Source organism: Andrographis paniculata, unplaced genomic scaffold (genome assembly GCF_009805555.1).
Source record: "Andrographis paniculata isolate CXL003 unplaced genomic scaffold, ASM980555v1 Contig73END, whole genome shotgun sequence".
Classification (NCBI taxonomy): Eukaryota; Viridiplantae; Streptophyta; class Magnoliopsida; order Lamiales; family Acanthaceae; genus Andrographis; species Andrographis paniculata.
Genome location: NW_026137610.1, coordinates 1,177,499 through 1,202,092, shown reverse-complemented (window position 1 = coordinate 1,202,092; position 24,594 = coordinate 1,177,499). Strand labels below are relative to the sequence as shown.

Genomic DNA, 24,594 nt, shown 5'->3' with positions numbered 1-24,594 from the left:
TATGAATGTACGAATCAAAATTGTTAAAGCTCATAAATATACACGTACAGTTGAAATGTGATATGATTGCATCATAGTCTCTTACCATAAAAATGGCTGCGTGAGCCGTAGCATCAGCTATCAAAGCTTTCAATGCACACTCGCAATTTATTCTTTAAGCCAATATATTCGATTAATTCAACAAAAAAAATTACTTCATCCGCTCCCACACATAAATGTCCACATTTTATATTTTTATATAATTTTTTAAATATAATTATATATTTTAATCCTATTTTAAAATTTAAAATTTATAATTTTATTAATCATAGTAAAAAAAGGCCGAAGTTTCCCTTACCTGAGTCCGGGGGCACGGAGTGGCCCCGGCCGATGAAGTCCCCCTTGCCGGGGGCACTGAGGTCTATTGGACTATTTCAATAGATTTATAGATGAATATATACAGTTAGTCTTAATAAATCTGTTATCCATTTCTCGTAGTGGAAATAGTCAAAGTTGTTATTCAATCATTAATCATAATTTTTATAAATAATCATATTTATTTTATTATATAATAATTATTTTTATTTTATATTTTATCTAATTTCATAATATACTGTAGACTTTAAGAGGGATAGAAAGAGTAATTATTATTATTATTATTTAATATTTACTTCGAATAGTAGTTATGAAAGTAGAGTATCCATCTGATTTTAGTAATTAAAAAAAAATTAAATTGAATTAAACTTTAGAAGTATATAAACAAATTATCATAAAATGTACTTCCCCGTCCACTTACAATGTTTACATATTTCTAGTTTGGGACGTCCAATTACAACGTTAACATTTCATTAAATACTCTAATTTTTTTTTTTACATTACATCATTACTTTTACACAAAAAATAAGAGCAAAAATGTCATTACACTATTTTAACTACCTGTAATTAAAATATTATTATTTCTTAAACACTGCGCCAAAAGTAATGGACGGAGTGAGTATGCATTTGGTTAATTGCTCGGTTTCTCAAGTTAATAGTTTGTGAAATTAATATCGTGCGTTCATTTAATGGCATGTATGTATGATTTGGTAATAATATACAAGTGGTGCTGTAGTTACATTGTATAGCTGAAAATCTAATAAAAGTTCAGTATGCCACACCGCCGGAGAAGGAATCTCCGTCGTGAAGCAGGGATTCCGTCAGCCAATAACCATCCCAAGACCCACCTACTCTCTGAAACCAGGAAACTTATTAGAGTTACCAGAATGTACATTTAATCAGTAAGAGAGAGTGAGAAGAAATGGACAAACCTGAACCATTGTGAACTGAAATACTTCTTCTTCTTCTGGTCGGGATCCTCTAACCCACACTCGCTGTTTGTAGCAATTCTGTCTCGGATAGGCCTCCCGGTTATTGGTTATTCGATGAACAATGTGTAAATGCCATAGGCTGATGAGATGTGAAGATGGAATTGGCTAACCTCTTTCACTTTTAGACCACTTAGAATCTTTCGTTCCCGGTGACCAAGCAAGACGCGGTAGCTTGAATGGTGGAAGATCCGCCTAAATCTTTCAAACTGCCGTACGAAACTGATAAGGAATTGCAGTAACATTGGAACACAAGAGTAATTTTTGGATGCGAATATCAGATCAGCAGTAACAAGATTCACAGAAGATTCAGTTATCTACCTACTCAGCACTGACCTGGCCTAAGTCGAAGAAGGGACCAAAATAGGTGGATCTTTCAAAGGGATCGAATCCGGCAAACTGTAAGATGAAGAGGTGTCGATGAAAAACAGTAACTGAAATGCATTGCATTGGAGAAGACTGTAGATTGCCTACCCTGTACATGACTTCAATGCCGTAATCGGGCTGAGGCAGGTCGTTAAACATCAATGCATCGAGCTGGTATCTCACAGCTTCCTCTGCACTGAACTACAGTAGGAAAAGCAAAAAAAAATCACTGCTTTATAGAAATAAAATAAGCTGCAGTATATAAGGATATCGTTGATATGAAAGTTACACTCAATCTTGGACCAAAAGGCCTCTTCCTTCGGGCCTCAAGCCTGCAAAATGGACATGGAAACCTAGTTTAGAATAATGAATGTTGCAGAAAAGTATGATCTTGTCATTGTAGATGATGCAGCGCCAAATTTACAGAGTTTCCAATTCAAGCCAGACAGGTTGAATTCCCCAAATATTCACGATTCTCACTACTTCGTAAATGGAAATGTACTGTGCGGATTCGATGTATATAGGAGGTAACGAGCCAAAAATCTTCAGCTTTGAAGCATATTGAGTTTCTTACATAACTAATTAGTGCTAAATTTCAAAAAGTTTCCAATTCTGAACAAAACACCAGGGCAATATGAGCTCTAAAAAATGCAGAGAGCCTCTGAACGGAAATCAACTTCTACACCTTTCTAGGAGAATAACCAAGAGCAGAAACTTATTATCAAACCTTTGAGGTGCATAATCAGTTGTTTGTTATTATAATTCGAACGGATTTGAATTTTGCAGGAACAAAAAAAAAAAAAAAAAAAAACTGCGAGATACCAGTCGGCGGAGAAGAAATCCGGTACATCGGAGGCGCACGCACGAAAGCGTTGGGACGCAGGTTTTGTGGGAAGAAACTGTGCAGATAGCGGAGATGCAGTAAACGACATCGTTTCCTCCGTCACCGAGCTCACCTCGTTTTCGAGTGGCCGGATGAGACCAACGATGGCGGGGAAGAACCAGGAAAAAGTAGTGGTGACGTTTCGTGTCAGCAACTAACAGTAAAGTCGCGTTTCTAAAATTTAGAATTAATATTGCAAGAAACGCTTTTTAAGGGTTTTTTTTTTTTTTTAAACACGCTTTTTAACTTCTGATTTATAATTTTTATTTTTTTTTTCGGTCCAATTTGGAATCCATGATTTCGGAAGCTGGTTGCGCAACCCGATGAACCGCCGCCCCGCTTCCCTCCGATCCCTCGCCGTTGCCGCCACTGGTGACACCGTCACCTCGACCGTTATGTCTTCTAGACCTTGTGTAATGTCTTCATCTCTCTCTCTCTAGGCACACAGCTAATCAGACATGCGGCAACTGGGATTACCTGTGCCCTCGGTTTATGTGTGGTTTTTGATATCGAATAATCGAAGCATCCAACCTTTCATTAGAAAAAGACATTCTTTCTTGATTTCAATTCTATACATCACTCATAATCCGGATTTAAGGATCGGATTGTAGTTACGAGAGCACAAAGTTAACATGCTTCTTTATTGCAGTTGAGAGGACGGCGTCCGCAGCACAGCAGAGGCTTCTCCGACAAACCATTGAATTCAACGAGCGGTGAATTCGTGTCTGGGGATTCTCATTTCCAAGCAGTTCGAACTACCAACCGTGGTTTTCGACCCAGTTACAATGCTGTCCCTCCGCCTCCTCGCTATGGAACGGGTCATAACTTTTATGTATCCGACACGCTGCCTCACCGGCATGGCCCTCCTTACTCGCAGCAGTTTCCCGGACAACGGCCTTACAGGCACCCACAGCAGGCGGGACCCGCTTTTGGCAATTCTCAGCAATTTAGACCACAGCAAATGCGGCCACAGTTTAGGCCTAGACCATCGAAGCCTCCAGACTATCGTCACTGGGAGTACGCTAAAACCGTGCCGCCTCCTAATTGTGGTAATTCTTCAGGCCCTGCTAATTTCTGGTGTATTTGTTTATTTCTTTTGGATGGCACAGAACGTCAATAAGTGCTATAGCAAGTACATGCTACTTTCTTCCTTCAATTTCTCTTCCTTTCCTAGACCCAGGCTTGTCATTTTTTGAATCGAGTTGAGCAATGCCTTACAAAAATTTTATGTAATGTTGGTTGGTCAAATGTTATATCTTTACTGATTGTTAACAAATCTAATCCGTGGAAAATGTTTATTTGTTCTATTTTGTCATCAGAATGTCCTTAATAGTGATTTTACATGCCACTGTAACTGATCTGAAGGTCACTTCAGTGTGTAAAATAATATGCATGTTTCTCTTTGCATCATTGCCATATGTCACTGGACCTACTGCAAAGAAATGATATGTTGGCAAAGTTTAAGTTAACAGTATGTAATTTGGTCAAAATGATACTGAGATTAGACATTGAGGCATGAGAAAAGAAAATGGGTTGTGGTTAAGATTGATAATCTCTTGTCTTCGAAATGACTGCTCAAATAAAATTTGTATCTTGTTGATTGATTTGCTAAATAAGATACTTCAGGGTCTAAAGAATTTTCTAGAATTGGCATCGTAGATTTTCTGAAGATCATCCACAGCTATCAAGTTAAGAAAAAATTTTCAGCAGGCTTTTTCATCCATTTATATGGTTTATGTTATAAATGACTGTGGAAGTTGAGAAATAGCATGTAGTCCCTAAATCTATGTAGATATTTTCATAAATGCATAAGCTTTAAATGATATTTCCTTGAGGAAGTCTGGTTTGCATTTTGTTATTTCCACCCAATTAATAGACCATTTAGTCTTTTGTCTGTTTGGCCTCTATTATGTTTTTTTTCTTCTTCTTTTCTTAGGGTTAATTTTGCACCTTTGCAATTCTGTGCAGAACTGTTCACTGTTCTCTCGTATAACATACTAGCTGATTACTTGGTCAACGATCATTGGCACAAACTGTACTTTCATATTCCTCGTAACATCATGGAATGGAATTGGCGCAAGAGAAGTTTATGTTTTGAGCTGGGATTGTGGTCAGCTGATATTTTGTGTTTCCAGGTTACCAGCTTGATCGCCTTTGCTAGATTATATTTGGAACTCTTCTTATACAGGAGTTTCCTAAAAGCAGTATAATAATGAAACTTTGCTTCCCAGTGATATGTATTTTTTTTTTCCTAAAACCAGGAGGTTGATCGGTTCCAAGACTTAAAGGCAGAACTTAATACCCATGGATACGATGGCATTTGGAAGGTTACTTGGAAAACTCTTAGTTGCTTTCAAACTATCATGTGGAATCTACTTCATCCCATTCGATGAAATATGTGTGCTTACCACATGTCTTGTGGTTTTAGATGCGAACTGGTGATCCTGTTGACGGCTGTGCTATCTTTTGGCGTGCTTCAAGGTACACTTTTAACTTGCGTGCTATTATGGGATAAAAGTATGAATTCTTGGAAACAGTAAGTTTTGGTCTTTTTAAGACTAAAGACTAAGCTTGTAAAATAGCGTGAGGTTTTGATTTGATGGTGTTATTTTATTTTCATTTTATATATTGTATCAGGCTCTACTTGATAATGTCAGTATGCGTAGTCTCATCAATTTCCTGCTGTTGACTCCATCAATAAACCGTTTGTTTCAAGTTATAACGAAATGAGTTAAATGTGCTTGAGTTGTGTTACAGATTCAAGTTGTTGCATGAAGAATCAATAGAATATAATAGGTTTGGTCTTCGAGATAATGTTGCCCAGATTTGTGTTTTTGAGGTATATTAGTTCTTATAGCACACTTTGAGTAGACTTACAGAAACTATCACATATTATTGTGTATGTGATTCGACAAATTAATGTTTTTATTATTTTTTTCAATAGTCTCGGAGTGAATTGAAGAAGAGTGATGCGGCATCTACTCTATCAACAAGGCAAGAATCATTTCTTCCTTTAGCCTTTTATGTTAATGGTAATCCCTTGGAGCGTGTCTGTGCATGTATGAACCGGAATAGTGAAAAAAGAAGAAGAAAACTAAGATTTGTGGTTTCAAGAGAAGACAAATAACAGGTGTTATGGTTAACTGATCTATGTTTGTCCAGATGACATTATGTCTCCATGTAGATTTATAGAGAGTTGATTTTCACAGTCATCCATTTAAACTCAATTTCATTATGCTGTAGCGTATGATGTCCATTGCCTTCTTAAGCAAGGATTAAACTATTATATATGGCCCTTTGCTTCAAGTCCAAATACAGAAATTTCAATTTACTTTCGAATTAAGAATTATGTGAGTTGATAAATGCATTGTATTTCTTGACCTTTAGAAATTTTATGGCAACTGAATATGATGTGTACAATGAAGATGGTTCTCTGCACAGTAAGAGTAGATAGTTTGAATAGAAGCACATGGATGGTTTACCTCAAGGAATCCTTGAACTCCGCCTGCACATATTCTTTGTTGTCTAGTTAAGTCCTTTTACGTAAAATGAACATTAAGAGAGATTGGTATGAGTGGATTTATTTCTCTCTAAAATTTGTAAGTTCCACTAAAGATGGTCAATTTTTGCATTTCAGCACAGAATGCTCTAACAGAGTTGTTGTCTGCAACATCCATGTGCTTTTCAATCCTAAGAGAGGAGATGTTAAGCTTGGGCAGGTATGATGTTTTGTACATGTTGTCCTGATTGACCTCTTATATCTCACGGTCACTAGGGTCAAGATATTTCTCTTATAATGAAAGGTTATGAGCCAAATGCTTGTAAATATTTACATATTTCTTGGGCTTCACTTTGTTCAGATTAGATTGCTACTGGAGAGAGCACATGCTATATCTAAACGCTGGGATCATGCTCCTGTAGTTATTTGTGGGGATTTTAACTGCACCCCAAAGGTTTTTCTCTATTTTGAACATCACAAATATTACCTGATTCTATTGTTTTGCTAAATTTTCATCTGTTGTAACCTGTAACTTTCTCTGATGTCAATGTACATCAATGTTCTAACAGAGTCCCATGTACAACTTTATCAAAGAACAAAAGGTGCAATCTTCTCAATCCTTTAATGCATTTGTGTTTTGTTCTTCCCTTTCTTTTGAATGTCAGAATGGATGCATCCTTCAGGCTCTTATACTTCTTTATTGTCTTACTGCAGCTAGATTTGTCAGAGCTACCTCGAAATAAGGTCTCTGGGCAAGAAACAGCCCAATTACACCCATCCTTTCCTCCTTATCCAGATTACAGGTGTGTCTTCTGGTTGAATATCTGCTCAAGTCTGGGAGTCTTGTTTGTTGACATTTGAGCTAGGGTACTTAATTCACAATGCAGGAAAGAAGCTTCAGTTAATTCTATGTCAACTTCTCAAGTAAATGGTGACAAACCAGAGCAAGTAGGTTTTCCTGTGGATGCACAGAAGATAGCTGGTCTTTGTAGTTCTACAGATTCTGTGGCAAACAATTCCAAATCTGTAATTTCAGCAGTTGATAAAACCTCTGAGTCTTCAATTGGCAAAGAATGTGAAGGTAGGAGTGCTAATGATTTGGCAAATCATTATACAACAGATAGTTTTGCAAGTGAAAACATATCAAAGCATGGCCCTCCTGAAAGCTTGCATGGAAGGTATACTAGTGTTCAAAATGATGCCAAACCTTCCATTGGAGTTTCAGGTGGAGATTTGGATTCTTCATCTATAGACACTAAGGCAACTGGAGTTGGAGAATGTTATGAATCACAGTTACAATCCCCAGATAACAAGATTGAAATTTCATCTTTGCCAGATGATCATTCAAGTGATTTTGCTAGAACATCAGAGTTTACAGGGACCAATAATTCAGATACACCAAAAGTTGAGGAAACTTATGAAAAGCTGCCTCCTCATTCTCTTGATGTTGCTTTTTCAGAACACAAGGGAACCGCCTCAGCAGCAATAGATAGTCGTGATAGGCCATCCATTGGATTTTCTTTGTACGATTCTGTAAGTGCTGATTTTGCATTGGATGAGAAATTTGAGCTACTGTCGCTTAGTAAACCAGATGATTGTTCTAGGGATGAGCCGCATGAAGATTCTGAGACATTTTTATCTGAATTACATTATGGCGAAAGCCTCTTTTCAGATGATTTAGGTTTCAGTTCTTCCAACCAAAAGTTGCACTCTAACATTCATCCAAATCTCCATGACCCCCTTTATGTTGAAGATGAGATTATAGTTAATGCAACAGATGTACACTCATCTTGGACTCCAGCAGAAATACAAACCGCAACAGGTAGTTCAGATTGCAAGGTCATGGAACACCCTTTAAAATTGAGCAGTACATATGCAGAAGTTGAGGTACGCCTTGAGAACCTAGGCAATAGGCATGCAAACTTTTTATGACACTACATGAACTGAAAGTGAGTAGTTGTTGGGATGTGACTTTTTGGCCATTTGCAGAGTCCTTCAGGATCAAGAGATTCCAGTGGTGAACCTCTCATGACTAGCTATCACAGACGATTTGCAGGGACAGTTGATTACATTTGGTAAGTCATGGAGCATTTTTCAATATTCTATCTTATGGATTCATTCCTTGTGTGTTATTGAAGCAATAGCTGCTGGATATTTTACTATAATTGTTTAATGTTGATAAGTTGCTTTTTTTGCTCGATTGATTTAGGGAAGAACAAGCATAGAGCTTTACTTTTTGAGGAATCCCAGAAGTACATTTTAAATCCTTGATCCTAACTTCCAATATTCAACTAGATCATTGCACTCAAAGACTAACTGATTATGATGCCATTCATTACTCTCTAACAGGTTTCACAACCATCATGTCCTTGCAAATGGCTGAATCTCTACTTTTTAGATTCTTCATTCTGGTTTATATGTTCAAAGATATTGTTGTTCATTCTCAAATGACAGCAAAAGATCTCCCAAGTTACAGATTTTTAGTACAACTTAACTATTATGTTTTGACTTTGGAAATCCAATCAATGCATGTGCCTTTCTTCAGCTGAATCATCATGCTTTGTATTATGTAAATGATTTAATTAATGTAATTGCCCAATGTTGTGACTATTATTTCACTTATAGAGGTCCCCTCAGAATCGATCCATTTATCTGGTCATACTCAATTTCATCTTGAAAACTATTGAGGTGGGCTGAAGTTCATCATGTTTCTTGCTGTGCAGGTGCTCTGAAGGTTTACAAACGAAAAAGGTTTTAGCTCCAATTCCGAAGGAGGTTATGCAGCAAACACGGGGATTTCCGACCAAGGTATGTATGTATGCAAATCATCGAACAAAATTAGTCAGCTAACAATCTAAACAAAACTCTCAACCGAGAGTCCTTTTCTTAACAGTAGTCTTTATATCCTAAGATTTAGATGACATATATATAGATATATTTAATGATGAAACTCCCATCAATTCATTCATAATGGTTGGGGTTCCCTCTTTCTTGTTTTGTCCATTTCAGAAATGGGGGAGTGATCACATCGCATTGGTAGCAGAATTGGCTTTCACAAACGACATGTCCATGTCCACGCCCATGTCCTCTGAGAAAGCCATCCCATAATCAAATCTTGTGCAGTTTCGTGCATCAGGTTAACAAGAAACACACACTCACAATTTTCTTTATTTCATTGGTCGAGTGGTGTTTCTTCCTCTAATCATGTGTTTATTGCTCAGACAATCTTGTCTGTAACACTTTCAAATATACAGCCCGGCCCGGCCCGGCCCGGCCTATGCTAGGCCTAGCCGTCACGTTTGACTGAGTCGGCCAGGCAGCTGAGCTGGCAGATGCTTCCCAGAAATTTCTATATCCTTTCTATTTATCTATAGATGGCTGCAGCCGTCTCTCTTATCGTCTCAAAATTTTAATTCTATTTATGGAGAATAAACCAATTATGACTATGTTTTTTTTTTTTTTTTTTTCTTTAGTTTTATTTCTATTATGTACAAAAAAACATTAAAACAAGGGTTTGCTTTTTATTTTCAGTATTTTCATTTTAAAATTTTGATTTTAGTAGTATTTGTATTTAATGTTTAAGAAAATGAAATAGTGTGTTTTTTATTAAAAACGAGATAAAATAGTAAAAAGAAAATATATATTTGAAATTTAAAACAAGCAATTCATGTAAACTAGATTAAATTTTACAAGAATGCATCCAAAGTAGCTTAGTCATAAATGGAGGCTATATTTTTTAAACATTAAATGGAAATAATAAATAGATGGATCCTATTCTCCATAATTCACATGCCTTGCCTTACAATCGTACATGCACTATATGTACATGAATTCAATTTAGGATTGTGTTCTTGGAAAATGTGACATTAAAAACATTCTATTAGAATCCATTGAAAAATTTATCTAACTTATTGAGTGTTTGTTATATATTTTGTTTAAGAAAGTAAATAAATTAATAAGCAGAGATTTTAAAATATATTATGTTTGCTGGGATTTGAATAGTAAAATTTTTTAATTTGAATAATTGTATGACCTGATATAAATAAGTGTTGATGTGATGTTTTGAATGTAAAATTGATTTTTAGTATAATATAAAAAATAAAAAATAGGTGTTTGATTTGATATTTTTGGGAGAAAAAAATTGAATGAATAGTGTAAATTTAATCCATTCCCCCAAAACAAACACACCATATATGTAAACGAAACTAGGTTTTAGAAATGGAGGAAATGAACCAATTTTAAAAAAGAAAAAAATTTAATTATTTGAATTATTTCCTAGATTTTTGTTTAGAGTTTTAAATACAATATTTTATTGCATCAAAAATAAAAACTAACACATGCTAAATTTATGTGGACAATAAATATATCCAGAAATGTTATGCTACAGTCTCTTTTGTGACATTTCAAATTTTGAAAATGGAAAAAAAGCACGTATAAGGGAAGCATTGTTACATCTTCTAGAAAGTGTGTACAGAATATTAAATAAATAAAAAATTAAGTAAAGTATTATCATTACAATAATAATAATAATTATTATATGTATATATGCATACGCGTACAACTCATTGCCTGGACAGGCTGCATTTAAATCAGCCGCCACGCGCTGCATTTCATGAAGGTTCTTTATACCCTCTTTACTTCTCTCGGCGTTCCACCACTGATCTCGCCGGAGAATTCTGCTGCGTAAATGATAAGAGGTTAGCAGATTTATAATCTGTTGTGTAAGCCTTCTGCCTGTCTTTGCAATATTAATCAGATTCTAGGAAAAGGAGATAATAGTTCAGCGTTGCAGTTCGTTATTAATTTGATCAGTTATGTTTGTTGGTTTGGATTTTGCAGGGAATTTCTGAGGTTTGTGTCGGCTGCATTCCACGATTATTTGAAGAGATTGCAGAAGGTGCGTGTCTATTATGTCTGAGAGACTTTAGTTTTCAATCCATCATTTAATTGGGAATGAATAATTATTTGTGCTACTGTTGGAATATGTACCTTCCTTAATTATTTGAACTGTTTTTTGGGGGAATATATTCCTTTAAGGCTATTAGATCCAGGAATAGCTTCAACAATTAGGGTTTGAATTTGTTATTCCGCTTCGTGTGTGTACATAAACAATCTAGAAATTGTTAGTATCCAATTTCTGATTCAGTGATCTTTCCAGGATTAAAGGAGGAAAACTGAAAATGAGTGAACATAAATCAACCTTGAATCAGCCATCTTCTTCACAAAAACTTCCTGATTTCAAACAATCGGTGAAGTTGAAGTATGTGAAGCTTGGATACCATTACCTGATTACCCATGGGATGTACCTATTTTTATCTCCTCTGGTGGTGGTGGTTGCAGCTCAATTGTCCACATTTTCTCTCCAAGACCTCTATTTGCTGTGGGAGCATCTTAGGTTCAATCTCATATCTGTGATAGTTTGTTCTACTCTATTGGTATTTTTGTCCACTGTCTATTTCCTCACACGTCCTAGACCCGTGTACCTTGTGAATTTCTCGTGCTATAAGCCTGATGATGAGAGGAAGTGCAGTAGGCAGGTTTTCATTGAGAGGTCGTCATTGACTGGTTCTTTCTCACCTGAGAATATCGAGTTCCAGAAGAAAATTCTTGAGAGGTCTGGACTTGGGGAGTCGACTTATCTTCCTGAGGCTGTGATGCAGATTCCTCCAAATCCATGTATGGCAGAAGCTAGGAAAGAAGCCGAGACAGTTATGTTTGGTGCAATAGATGAGCTTCTTGCCAAAACTTCTCTCAAGGCAAAGGACATTGGGATTTTGATTGTGAATTGCAGTCTTTTCAATCCGACGCCTTCTTTATCTGCTATGATCATCAACCATTACAAGCTAAGGGGGAACATAATCAGTTACAATCTTGGTGGGATGGGTTGTAGTGCTGGTCTAATATCTGTCGATCTTGCGAAAGATCTCCTACAGGTCCATCCCAATACATATGCTTTGGTAATCAGCATGGAGAATATTACACTGAATTGGTATTTTGGAAATGAGAGATCTATGCTTGTTTCAAACTGTCTCTTCCGGATGGGGGGTGCTGCTGTCTTGCTTTCGAACAAAAGATCCGACTACTGGAGATCCAAATACCGTCTGGTCCATACAGTCAGAACACATAAAGGTTCGGATGATAAGTGCTTCTCCTGCGTCACACAAATGGAGGATTCTAATGGGAAAGTCGGAATATCCTTGTCTAAGGATTTGATGGGGGTGGCCGGCGACGCTTTGAAAACAAATATCACAACTTTGGGTCCTCTGGTGCTGCCCATGTCTGAACAGCTGCTTTTCATGGCCACACTGGTAGGGAAAAAGCTGTTGAAGATGAAGCTTAAGCCATACATCCCTGATTTTAAACTAGCCTTTGAGCATTTTTGCATTCATGCCGGTGGAAGGGCTGTCCTGGATGAACTGGAGAAAAACCTCCAGCTTTCTGAATGGCACATGGAGCCTTCAAGGATGACTCTGTATCGATTCGGCAACACCTCCAGCAGCTCCCTTTGGTATGAATTGGCATATTCAGAAGCCAAAGGAAGGATCAAGAGGGGTGACAGGATGTGGCAGATTGCCTTTGGTTCTGGCTTCAAATGCAACAGTGCAGTCTGGAAGGCACTCAGGACAATAAATCCAGAAAAGGAGAAGAATCCTTGGATGGACGAAATCGACCAGTTCCCTGTGCCGGTTCCAAGGGTCCTATCGATTTAAATCTGGTTACCCTGCTGGTGGGAATAATTGTTTGAATATCGCTGTTGATTTTCCATCCCTTCTATTGATTTTGCACTAAGCGTCGTCTTCTGTTCATCTAGCATGGTAGCACCATTCGCTGATGATCCGGGTCGACTTGGGGATCCAAACCATGGCTGGCTAGGGTAGCCTAGGCTTGTGATTTTGAGTTTGTTGATGATGATGGTGATGGCTTCCATTGAATCCGTCCAGGCACTTGTTAGTGATTTTATTGTGCAAGATTCTAACTTATCAATCTGTCTTCACTTTAAAGTTCCCACTCATGACGAGTCGAACCAATGTTTTTGGCTTGTTGATATTTTAAATTTTTGACGCTATTTATCAACAGGGCCATATAGCCTATAATTCAGCCATTCTTACACTATAGAGTGTGTTTGTTTGGGGGTTTGGATTTTGAGTTGGAATTTGAATAGTAAAAATTTTGAATTTGAATAGTTGTATGATGTGATATAAATAGGCGTTGATATGATGTTTTGAATGTAAAATTGATTTTTAATATAATATAAAAAATGAAAAATAGGTGTTTGATTTGATATTTTTGGGGGAAAAAAATGGGATGAATAGTAAGATTTTTACAAAATCTTCCAACCGAACACACTATGTGTTCCTCACCCAAATGCAGAATTACCAATGCAAAGTTTTTGTGATCAAACACATAAACCAATATGTCATTAACAGAAGCATAGAATTTTCTCAAAGTTTCACATAAATGGAGAGACAGCAAACACACGAAGAAGATCGTCTCCTGAACTGCTAAACCCGGAATTCAGTCAAAAGCTTTGATTCAGAACATGGTGACAGATAGAATAGCATCTCAAAACAAACAGCCTAAGCCTAAAACCTACAGCCCCACCGAGATTTTTAAACACATGATCGATCAAAGAAAATGTCTTAGTTTATTCCTTGGAGGATTTGTTGATGAGGGACTTGTGTATATGCGGGATGACACCACCGCCGGCTATGGTTCCCTTGATGAGGGTATCGAGCTCCTCGTCACCACGTATAGCCAGCTGCAGATGCCGGGGTGTAATACGCTTCACCTTCAAATCCTTGCTGGCATTCCCGGCTAACTCCAACACTTCTGCAGTTAGGTACTCCAAAATGGCTGCGGAATAAACAGCAGCAGTCGCTCCCACTCTGCCGTGAGCAGTGACTCGCTCTTTAAGGAGGCGATGGATACGTCCGACAGGGAACTACAAGGACAAGAGACGAAGACATGTTTCGGTTGTGATGATCTTAAAACAAAATAAAGTTTAATTATTTGATATCTTGGCAAGTGAAGTGTGAATAGGAAAGGGGACAAGTTTACAATAACACTTCAAGAAAACACAATTTGTGTCATGAAAGCAATGCCATAAAAAATCCACTTAGTTAATGTTTGTTTTTCAATCTGCAATTCTAATCCCTTCAAATCTGCCTTCATCAAATCCCCAATTCAGAACCAATTTACATTGTAACCCATCATTCTTTTATTATTTTCACACTTCATGATATCATTATCCTTGTTTTCTTCAAATGATTTAGACAGCCTTGAAACTGCCCCTAATTCACAACACTACAAATCCAAACACAAACCAAAAATCTGAAAATTAACTCAATACACACGATCGGCCACACCAAAGCACAGTGCAAGATACCACCAAACTTCATTACTAGAAAAAATAAAATCGAGATTATCTGTATTAAATAAAAAAAAAGAACAATACAAAAAGAGAACGAAAAGAGTGCTTGAAGCTCCCCAAAACCATCCCCTAACAAAATACTCAAAAGCCCACGAGAAATACTTAAAATAAACATATCAACACTTCTCAGCCCATAAAAATTAGAAAGATCATCTCGCACGCAATTATCAAAAAACAAATTAGCTAGGCAAGCCCTCAGGGAGGAAATCAAATCAGCATAAACAACAGAGAAGGAGGGAAAACAAAAGAGCTAATCAAAACTTTTCAAAAGAGGAAAACGAACAAACCTGAAGTCCAGCACGAGAAGAGCGTGAGATAGGTTTCTTCTTGTCTTTATCCTTGTCCTTCGACGCCGGAGTTTTCCCCGTCAACAATCCCTTCGCACCTTTTCCCGACATTCTATCCTTCTCGATAGATCTAAAAAAATCTGTCCGATAATTCGCAGGTCGAAGACGAACGAGAAGACGAAGAGTCGAAGATAATCGAGGATTTCTCTCTCTCTCTCTCTCTCTCTCTCTCTCTCTCTCTCTCTCTGCGTGATATGGAGCTGTTTGGTTGGGATTCATAACTCCGTAGACTTTTGTGGGTAATTTCCGAAATTGGGCTGGACCCAAAGGCCCATTATTATATATTTGGGCCTCAAGAAAAGTATCGAGTAATTAATTCCCATTTAATTGTTTTTATTATGAATAATGTTGGAATGGTTGCTTGTTGTTTGACTCGTTATTAAACAAAATAATTTGAATATTTATAATCATTATCCACAACACAATACACAAAATACACGTGCCAATCTTATTACTATATGTATATATATATATATTATTTTTTTTCCTTACACATTTAGGGTTTTATACAACAATATGCTTCACTCATTGCCTTCCTTCTCCAATGTCTTCAAATTAAATCCTGCAAATATATATGAAAATAGTTGTATTTATATTATAGAATATAATATTTCTTAAAGACCTTACATGAAAATACATCATGTTGCTTTAATTAATTGTAGTAAGCATATGAGTAAATATCAGTTAGAGAGAGAGAGAGAGAGAGAGTTACTGTTGAAATTCGACGTTCAAGTAAGGAACCGTAGGGTTGGCAATTGTTTGGAAAGCGGTATTCGATAATACTAGGGTGGTCCCGGACCTGGAGGGCCGGGACACGGAGGTCTGTGCACGATCCACGATCGTGATAGGTATAGTCATCCCCTCCACGCAGCTCTGCGCCGCCGGTCCGCTGATGCACCGCACCACGTACTTCCGCCCGCACGCCGCTCCATTCTCCCATATCCCCTCCCCTGCCGCCGCGAACAGGTTGCTCGTCGGGAACCGCCAGTAGTCGCTCCCGAAACACGCCGTCGCTGCAGGACAAATTAACGTCCGGCCGCCGAATTAACCGAATTAGGGTTTTTATTTCCCTGTCGGTCGAATAAATATATGATTGATCAATAATCGAAATTCACTCACGTGCGTACGGTGGAACGTACTGGCTGGCCGTGCCGATGTCGGCGCCGCCGAATTCGATTCGCCCGGCGAGGAGGAGGAGGAGGAGGAGCCATGGCAGTAGCGATTCGAGCTTTAACATCCTAAAATAATACATTAACAGTCAGTTAAAAATAAGCTAAACTTGAATTTGAGCCTATAAATTAACCAACCATTAAAAAATTAAAAATAAAATGGTAATGCTATTGGAGCAAGTAAAATATACTGCTCACATTCTTAATGCTTCCAAGGAAGACCAATCCAAAATTTCCACGTCTCTAATTAATTGATTGATTATATATATATATATATATTTATACATTATATGGTGTGTTTGTTTCAAACATTTTTATATATTTTTACTATTTATTAATTTTTTATTTCTTAAAAATATTAAATTAAATATTTATTTTTTTATTTTATATTAAAAATTAATTTTATATTTAAAATATCAACATTTATTTATATCATATAATATAAATATTTAAAAAATTGGCTATTCAAATCTCAATTAAAAATATTATTGGATGTTGTGACGTTGGATTATCAAGGTAGACGTGACGTATGGGCTTTCTGTTTCTTTGTGTTTAATTAATTAAATACTCGTACTAATCTGATTTATCATTTGTTATATTCTCTTTCTAAAAAGGCCCATTCACTGAGGTAGAACGAAAGCCCATTAAGAGCCCATTTAATGGCAAAAAGGCGAAAGCCCATTACCGGCCCATTATTGACTGCTCCTAGCCTCCTTCGCCAATCGCCAAAGACTTCAACTGAACGCCGCCACAGATGCTCCACATCACGTGTTTTTGTCTCTGTGTTTTTTCGTTATTTATTTATAATATTTAAAAGGCAAATCCTGATCAAGTTCTGTGTGTTTCTATCAATGTGCAGGATTCTCAGCTCGAGAAACTTGCCGGTGCAGTCGGAGACTTGCAGCGGAATCTCTTGAGCTGATCGAGTTAATTGCCAGCTCGTTTGTGCGTTTGCTTGGTGCTGTTCAATGGCTAATGCTTGCTGCCAGAATCGGTTTGCGATTAATGCTCAATTCCGTGGAAACTCGAGGCTCGTGACCTCAGCTAGTGAATACTCGAGATGTACTTTCCCTTCCAACGTGGAATTCGGAAGGCTCAATTTACACCCAACTTTAGCCTCCGCTTCTACCTCCAAACCGGTAGTGGTCAGCGAGGAATCACTTATTTTGTTTTTGTTTGAGTAGCAGTAACCTGAGAACGGATTGAATTTCTCTCGAGAATTTGATAGGTGTTTATTGCTGATATTAAAATTTGGTACTTCGTTTTTTCCCTTTTATGGTACCTCTTGACTCTGTTAGCTTAAGTTATTCCAAATTAAGCGATGAGATCCGACAGTAATGACATGTGCATGTGATGATGTTTTGAGATAAACATTTACATAGCTAGGAGTTCAAAGAGTACAATCGCCCTTTCTGAGAATATATTAATCTTTACAAGTGCAGATATGGCTCACCTAGTAGTTGAATTTATTTTGTTCAAATCATGGAATCGCTCTACATCTTTTTCTCAAGTGCATATTTGTGTACGAAAATTCTATTGTGATAGCTTCTGGACTTAAGCAGTGAATGCCAATTTGTTCAATGACATACATAGAAGTTGTCACTCACTATTTATGTCATGTGTATTTCTTCATTTCTATATTGAAGTCATTTCTTCAGCTATTTAGAATCAAGAAAATAAGAGCCTTTGTTATATCTAAATGCACAGACACTTGTAAGTAGTTGTGAATTCTAGCTTTTATTATTGCAGGATCATGTTGGCAGCATTCTTTGTTCGTCAAATGTTGAGGGTTACATGAATGAGAAAGCGCCAACTCCCATGCTTGATATGGTTAAAAATCCCATGCATTTAAAAAATTTAACTTCAAAGGTTTGGCAGCTTGGGTAACTTTTTGTCTACTTTTACTATCAGGATTCTGATGTTCAAGTGGTTATAATGCTTCTAATAGAAAATATTCCATGTAGGAATTAAGACAGCTAGCGGATGACATTCGATCAGAATTACTATTCACTATGTCAGAAACCCAAAAATCCTATAAACCCAGTCTATCAGTAGTGGAACTGACGGTTGCTATCCATCATGTTTTTCATTCCCCACTGGACAAGATACTGTGGGATGTGGAAGAACAAGTAAGTGCACCTCTGCACAAAAATGCTAATTTGTTGAATACAAATTTTATTTACCTTTTGATGGTGGAGTCTCATTGTGACTATTTGTGGTAAAATGTTAGTCTTTTACCACAAACACTTACATTTAAGCTATTCTATTTATTCAAACAGACTTATCCTCATAAACTTCTCACTGGAAGGAGGCCCCATTTTCATAAAGCTAGAAAGCCGGAAGATCTATCCAATTATAGTTGTCGTAGTGAATTTGATCCTTTTGCAGCAGGGCATGGTTGTAGCAGCATATCTTCTGGACTTGGTATTGTGTAATCTATTGCCTACATCTTACAGCTTCATCTGACCAATGACTTGCACCCCTCCAATTTTATTAGATTTTATTGTGTTCCTATCTTTCATAGATTACTCCTGGGGTATGAATGCTTTGTAACTTCCTTTTTCATCAGGAATGGCTGTTGCTCGGGACATTAAAAGAAAACGAGAGCGCATAGTTGCAGTGATTAGTAACGAAACAATCATGGCAGGCCAAGTTTATGAGGCCATGAACAATGCTGGCTACATTGATTCAAATATGGTTGTAATATTAAATGACAGTCAACAATCTTTACACCCGCACCCAATGCATGAGCAATTCCCTAAAGCATCAATTAATGTTGTGTCTAGCTATCTGAGCAAGCTGCAGTCAAGTAAATTTTTCAGGAAACTAAGAGAACTCGCTAAGGTAATAATGCCCTTCTGTCTTTCGTAATTTGGTTTAATGGGAGGATGTTCTTCCTGCCCTTTCTCCTGTATGTCAGGCATTTTGGTTGCTAAAACAGTGATGATGATTCTAATTTGTTTCAGGCTCTTACCAAAAAAATTGGTAGTGGGATGTATGAGTGGGCTGCAAAAATTGATGAGTATGCACGTGGTATGCTAGGTCCTCCAGGATCAACTTTATTTGAGGAGCTAGGGTTGTACTACATTGGCCCAGTTGATGGTCATAACATTGAAGATCTTGCTTGTGTTTTGCGAGAAGTAGCATCACTAAACTCAATGGGTCCTGTTCTGATCCATGTCATAACAAAAGATGGTTATGGAATAGAAAATAACCAGATGAGTATAATTAAAGATGAAGAACCTGAAGGTTCGTGCATGTCTGACCATTGCCTTTATTACCTTACTATCATGATATGTGCTAGAATCTTGATGTGATTTTATAGTAGAAAAGGATGAAATGCTCTCGTATTTATGTGTTGTGTGCATCTGTAAGCTTCTTGTGCTACAATTAAACCTTTATACTATTGCATCATGATTAAATGTGAAACTAGTCTAACTGAAATTTTGGAGGCATTTTTTCATGTAACTAAAGTTATAAAAAATCAAGGATGCTGAGTGCACTTGCCATTATAATCTTCAGCACTAGATACACTCATGAAGCAAAATTTTACCTTCTTTGCAAAAAGACTTGGTTCTTATTCTGATTGATTACATTAGTTTGGCTATCGAGTTTATCTTTTTACAAGTTTTGTAGAGATTAGATTGGCGGTAAAGGTCTGAAAGCAATGCGTTTTTATGATTATTAGTAAGTGAAAATGATGCAGAAGCAATGTTTGAGGATGTTTGGAGGACTTTTGTCCTTATGAACATCTTAATTGCTTGACTATTCATTGTGAACAATTGCGACAAAATGAATGACATTATTTGATGTACAGAATTATAAGCTGTGGAAGTTTTATCCATCCTTTTGTGCATTTCTTAGTTGGTGCTATCTCACAGGCTCCTCTGGTACTGAACCATCGCCATCAAATCCTAGACCTCAAACGTACAGCGACCTCTTGGTAGAGTCTTTGGTTGCAGAGTCAAAGAGAGATGAAGATATTGTAGTGGTACACGCTGGAATGGGAATGGAACCATCATTTGGATTGTTGAAAGACAAGTTGAAAGACAGATTTTTCCCTGTTGGCATGGCTGAGCAGCATGCCGTTACATTCTCAGCTGGTCTTTCATGCGGGGGATTAAAGCCTTTCTGTATTATCCCATCAGCATTCCTCCAGAGGGCATATGATCAGGTTTTGTCCAATCATCTCTCTCTATCCCCACATTCACACACAAAGGAAGGGTCCGCTGTCTAGGATATGATAGCAGATCATGAGCTCTTTAAGTTGCAACTTCATTTTACAACGACTAGAAGCAAATTGTCCAATCATCTCTCTCTATCTCCACATACACACGTCTAAGATATGATAGCAGATCATGAGTTCTTTAAGTTGCAACTTCATTTAACAACGACTAGAACCAAATGGCGTGCTATGAATTGATATTTTGGTGGTGTAACTACTGAAACTTGACCTGTATGAACTTGTTGGCGCCGTAAATATGAAAGTGATCAACTGACACTATTTGAGTTATAACCACATATATACACAAGATAAATTTAGCTAAGTTGCCTGATGCATTATTATGACCGTCCAACTTTGTTAGGTGGTTCATGATGTGGATAGGCAGAAGATTCCAGTACGTTTTGCAATTACAAGTGCGGGATTGGCAGGCTCTGCCGGTGCAACACATTCTGGACCATTTGATATAACATATATGTCATGTTTGCCGAACATGATTGTGATGGCTCCGTCTGACGAAACTGAGCTTGCCCGAATGGTGGCTACTGCTGTCCACATCAATGACCGTCCAGTGTGCTTCCGCTATCCTAGGGGTGCCACTGTTATGCTCAGCCTTAAGGCATATGTTGCAGACCCCAAACCAATCGAGGTAATATTGCATCCCACTGCAATGTACACGCTATATATTGTGTATGCGGGCTAGATCATTATTCTAATCGAAGAAACTTATGTGAATTCAGCTTTTCTTCTTCCATACACTAAATAATAGCACCCATACGTTGATCAATAAAGAGTTTGGTCTCTATATTCCCTTTTACAAGAAGCTGTTCTTTGTAACTTCAAACTGTATACACTTGTGAGAAAAGTTACATTAGTGTAGTCATAGTTTATAACTTCTGTAATGTTATGACTTCATTAAAAGGCTTATCATCGCCCTATGACCTTTTCAGTTGTGCCAAATTTTTATGATTTTTGATTAGTCTGTTATAAGACCCCTCTGTGCTATGCATCCGGAGATTTTTCATAATCAACTATGTGACAGGTTGGTCAAGGGAAGCTACTTGTAGAGGGTCAAGATATTGCTCTATTAGGATATGGTTCCATGGTACAAAATTGTCTTAGAGCACATTCCCTTCTTTCAAAGTTGGGTATTGATATTACAGTGGCTGATGCAAGATTTTGCAAACCACTTGATATTAAGTTGGTGAGAATTTTATGCAAGAATCACAAATACCTGATTACAGTTGAGGAAGGATCTATTGGAGGGTTCGGGGCACATGTTGCGCAATTCATTTCTCTTGATGGGCTGCTTGATGCTGGAATTAAGGTAACTCTCTTCCTTTATCCTCATTATAGATAATTATTTCAGAATTTATTTTTGTGGATATGTTTACTGAAGGGATGGAAGGGACACTTCACTTGATGTTGTTAGGATTGCATAACATAAAGGAGATGAGAGTTGCATATTACTAATATTATATGTTTCGATTGCTCGTCCATACAAGGATGACAATGGTAGTCAGAATAGGAGAGTCACAATAGATCCCTATTCTTATCCATTATCAGACATGGATACATGGGAGAGAATCATGTCCCTTTTCTTCACATTCCAAACAGACACTTAATATAATAAATAAAAATTAAAGATTTACACCGTTGACACTATGGCTTGCTTGATTTCATTTTCCAGTGGCGCCCCATAACTCTGCCGGAGAATTACATAGAGGGTGCATTGCCCCAAGATCAACTTGCCTTTGCTGGGCTCACTAGGAACCACATTGCCGCTACTGCATTGAATCTGCTTGGTCGGAAACGAGATGCCCTTCTCTTGATGCACTGATTCTCCTTGCATCTGTTGTACCATGGAACAAATTCTTACACAACAAAAGTGTCACATGAAGTGCTGTTGGCTCTCTTAGCCCAGGTACATCGATCGCTAGCAACATCTTTCGTTGTACTACATTCTGACAACCCTTTTTGATATATAAGCTATATATATATGTAAACTCCCAATAGTGAACTGTTCATTCAATGCCTCTCTTGTGTGTTTTTGTGCATTCACTTTCTTTCACTCACAGCTCCACTGTTCTAACTTGTTTTAGAGAAGTTGATTGATTTGAGAACTATGTTTCAAGTGATGTTAAATTTTATTGCACGGTTAGAAACACAAAGTATGATTTCTTTATTCGTTTAATTTTTTGGAATTACACGCATGTTGTTGGGAACACACTTTTGGAATATGTTTGAATTAGGTCATTACTTGCAAGCATCCACCCCACCCTCATGCAGATATTTTTAGGAAAAAAAGGTAATAGTTTGGTTGAACAAATTATCTCTGATGAGCATGGACTTTAATGATTATTTATTACATAATGTATATATTGCAATCATAATTAACGACTACCATGTGACATCTGACGTGGGCTTGTAACAGTTTACTAAGAGCCGTGAAGAAGAAGTCAGCTGTTAGTACAGGTACAGGTAGGTACAGAAGTATTTATATTTAAGAAAGATTATCGTGTGTCTCTACTGGATGGAGTTCACATTATGTGACCTAGTCATTGAATTTAAATTTATAGTGTATTAAATATAAATATATGAAATGTTTGTTACATAATTCACTGTATGTTAGAAATTTCTGTTTTTCGTAGGCTAACTTTTTAGCTTTTATATTTTTATTGTGAAAAGGTATTAGAATATGATAGCTTTAAAAAGGAAATGGTATATTTTACTAACAAGACTATTTTCCTTAATTTTTATCAGTAGGTTCGTGGGGTTTTGGTTTGGATTATACTATAACATGATTTGTATTTGTATTTGTATTCAAATAATAACTTAATATAATATTTTATAGACATATATTTTAATTTGAAAAATATAAATGTACAGTAATATATATATATAACCATATAATATATCAAAATAAATATATTTTTTACTATATACATTGTGTCGTATAAAATGTAATAATACTACGGTTGCATTTAATTTTTATTTCATTTTTCATACTCTACATTACAGGTTAACATAAATATGTTACATATTTGGTTCATTTTTCATACTCTACATTACAGGTTAACATAAATATGTTACATACTTACATATAGATAGGTAAGTTGAATGGCTATGAAAATATCCACAAAATATCTATTCTAATACTTTTTTATGGACTATGAACTACCATGCATCCATTAATTGTGTGTTTCTTAGAAGAATTTTAACAAACATTTATTATTCATTGTTTTAAAAAAATAAAAAATAAAAAAATTAAATCAAATACTTAGTTTTTTATATTAAATTAAATTTAAATTTTTCATTCAAAATATATCATTAATACTTGTTTATATCATATTATATTATTATTTTATTCAAAACTTTTATTTTTCAAATCCAAACAAAGACGTTCATCATGTTGAATATGATTATTAATATAGATAGCATAATTATATTTGGCAGTTCTAAAGGTCATTATTTTATGTGGGATTTTTTTTTTTAAAGTTTGATTTGAATTTTTTTTTATTATGAACTCAAAAGAATAATTTGTTTAAATTTTGGTCAAATTCAATGAATTAATTTTGCTCCCATATAAATAGATATTATTATTAAATCTTTTTAAGCTTTATATCTAACAAATAAACATTTATGGTTATGTTCAATGTTTTAAAATTTGTGGTTTTTTTATGTTAATTATTAAAAATTACAAATATGTTTTTGAGAATTTGTAATACTGTTTTAGCGAATTAGTTTTATTGTTAATTTTTAAATGTTTTATATAAAAATATAAGTAATATATTTTATTGTAAAAAAATAGGTAATTTGTTTTATTACGTTAAATATAAAAATAACAAATTCAATTGTATTTTATGTACCCGTGAATTTTGTTGTTGATCTGGCTTAATCAACACATATTTATAAAAAAAAATAACATGTATCCGACATTCGATAACACATGTTAATATAAATTACGATACAATATATTAATAAAAAATACTTTTTTTTTTTGTTTAGTAAACAAGCTAAATTACAAGACAAAAATAAAGTGCAAAAGAAGACATAACTATTCTTGGATTATTATTTTAAAATATTTTAAAATGCAATATTATAAGTTTATAACTATCAATATAAATGTACCTACTTTACATACAAACAATAATCATTCCATTAAAAACAATAAATATTAAAACATTCATAAGAAATTATCTTTTATTTGGTATTTATTTTTTAAATAGTAGATTAGATGCTGAAAATAGTGCATTTTATAGAATACTCGTAAAGGAAGTGAAAAAAATAAAATAAAATCTTAATGATGTTATTTACAATTACCAATGTTGTAA

General features: G+C 36.0%; 6 protein-coding genes across 14 annotated transcripts; 3 read left to right on the top strand and 3 right to left on the bottom strand.

Annotated features, from left to right (window-relative positions):
* Window positions 1-1,035: 1,035 nt before the first annotated feature.
* Window positions 1,036-2,760, bottom strand: LOC127265589 (uncharacterized). The gene is made up of 7 exons (XM_051295458.1): window positions 2,532-2,760; window positions 1,999-2,041; window positions 1,818-1,910; window positions 1,680-1,742; window positions 1,457-1,552; window positions 1,287-1,364; window positions 1,036-1,209 (listed from the first exon to the last, which is right to left on the bottom strand). Exons 1-7 carry the CDS (start codon window positions 2,639-2,641, stop codon window positions 1,123-1,125), a joined length of 570 nt encoding a protein of 189 aa, XP_051151415.1. The 5' UTR covers window positions 2,642-2,760; the 3' UTR covers window positions 1,036-1,122.
* A 104-nt stretch (window positions 2,761-2,864) lies between these two features.
* LOC127265585 (carbon catabolite repressor protein 4 homolog 6) lies at window positions 2,865-8,170 on the top strand. The gene is made up of 13 exons (XM_051295446.1): window positions 2,865-3,005; window positions 3,242-3,641; window positions 4,561-4,727; window positions 4,854-4,919; window positions 5,021-5,073; window positions 5,350-5,431; window positions 5,537-5,586; window positions 6,230-6,311; window positions 6,453-6,545; window positions 6,661-6,693; window positions 6,806-6,894; window positions 6,979-7,978; window positions 8,081-8,170. The coding sequence occupies exons 1-13, from the start codon at window positions 2,916-2,918 to the stop codon at window positions 8,168-8,170; spliced, it is 2,295 nt and encodes a 764-aa protein (XP_051151403.1). The 5' UTR covers window positions 2,865-2,915.
* A 2,462-nt stretch (window positions 8,171-10,632) lies between these two features.
* On the top strand, window positions 10,633-13,274 carry LOC127265587 (3-ketoacyl-CoA synthase 11-like). Of its 2 annotated transcripts, none has more exons than XM_051295455.1 (3): window positions 10,633-10,788; window positions 10,931-10,988; window positions 11,250-13,274. In XM_051295455.1, exon 3 carries the CDS (start codon window positions 11,272-11,274, stop codon window positions 12,799-12,801), a length of 1,530 nt encoding a protein of 509 aa, XP_051151412.1. In that variant the 5' UTR covers window positions 10,633-10,788; window positions 10,931-10,988; window positions 11,250-11,271; the 3' UTR covers window positions 12,802-13,274. The 2 variants fall into 2 exon arrangements, with proteins under 2 accessions (XP_051151412.1, XP_051151413.1); XM_051295456.1 differs by having other exon boundaries at window positions 10,654-10,812.
* Window positions 13,275-13,506: 232 nt separating this feature from the next.
* On the bottom strand, window positions 13,507-15,074 carry LOC127265588 (probable histone H2A variant 3). Its single transcript, XM_051295457.1, has 2 exons — window positions 14,810-15,074; window positions 13,507-14,033 (listed from the first exon to the last, which is right to left on the bottom strand). Exons 1-2 carry the CDS (start codon window positions 14,918-14,920, stop codon window positions 13,737-13,739), a joined length of 408 nt encoding a protein of 135 aa, XP_051151414.1. The 5' UTR covers window positions 14,921-15,074; the 3' UTR covers window positions 13,507-13,736.
* A 243-nt stretch (window positions 15,075-15,317) lies between these two features.
* LOC127265590 (EG45-like domain containing protein) lies at window positions 15,318-16,204 on the bottom strand. Its single transcript, XM_051295459.1, has 3 exons — window positions 15,989-16,204; window positions 15,582-15,882; window positions 15,318-15,431 (listed from the first exon to the last, which is right to left on the bottom strand). The coding sequence occupies exons 1-3, from the start codon at window positions 16,119-16,121 to the stop codon at window positions 15,425-15,427; spliced, it is 441 nt and encodes a 146-aa protein (XP_051151416.1). The 5' UTR covers window positions 16,122-16,204; the 3' UTR covers window positions 15,318-15,424.
* Window positions 16,205-16,786: 582 nt separating this feature from the next.
* Window positions 16,787-22,908, top strand: LOC127265586 (probable 1-deoxy-D-xylulose-5-phosphate synthase, chloroplastic). 8 transcript variants are annotated; one of them, XM_051295452.1, is made up of 11 exons: window positions 16,787-17,183; window positions 17,788-17,907; window positions 18,003-18,167; window positions 18,318-18,462; window positions 18,608-18,882; window positions 19,005-19,287; window positions 19,920-20,212; window positions 20,625-20,909; window positions 21,303-21,365; window positions 21,505-21,587; window positions 21,951-22,097. In XM_051295452.1, exons 1-11 carry the CDS (start codon window positions 17,007-17,009, stop codon window positions 21,961-21,963), a joined length of 1,902 nt encoding a protein of 633 aa, XP_051151409.1. In that variant the 5' UTR covers window positions 16,787-17,006; the 3' UTR covers window positions 21,964-22,097. The 8 variants fall into 8 exon arrangements, 7 of the variants coding, with proteins under 7 accessions (XP_051151409.1, XP_051151404.1, XP_051151405.1 ...); XR_007841990.1 differs by adding an exon at window positions 22,695-22,908 and having other exon boundaries at window positions 16,788-17,183; window positions 21,303-21,587; window positions 21,951-22,184; XM_051295447.1 differs by having other exon boundaries at window positions 16,788-17,183; window positions 21,303-21,587; window positions 21,951-22,673.
* The last annotated feature ends 1,686 nt before the right edge of the window (window positions 22,909-24,594 follow it).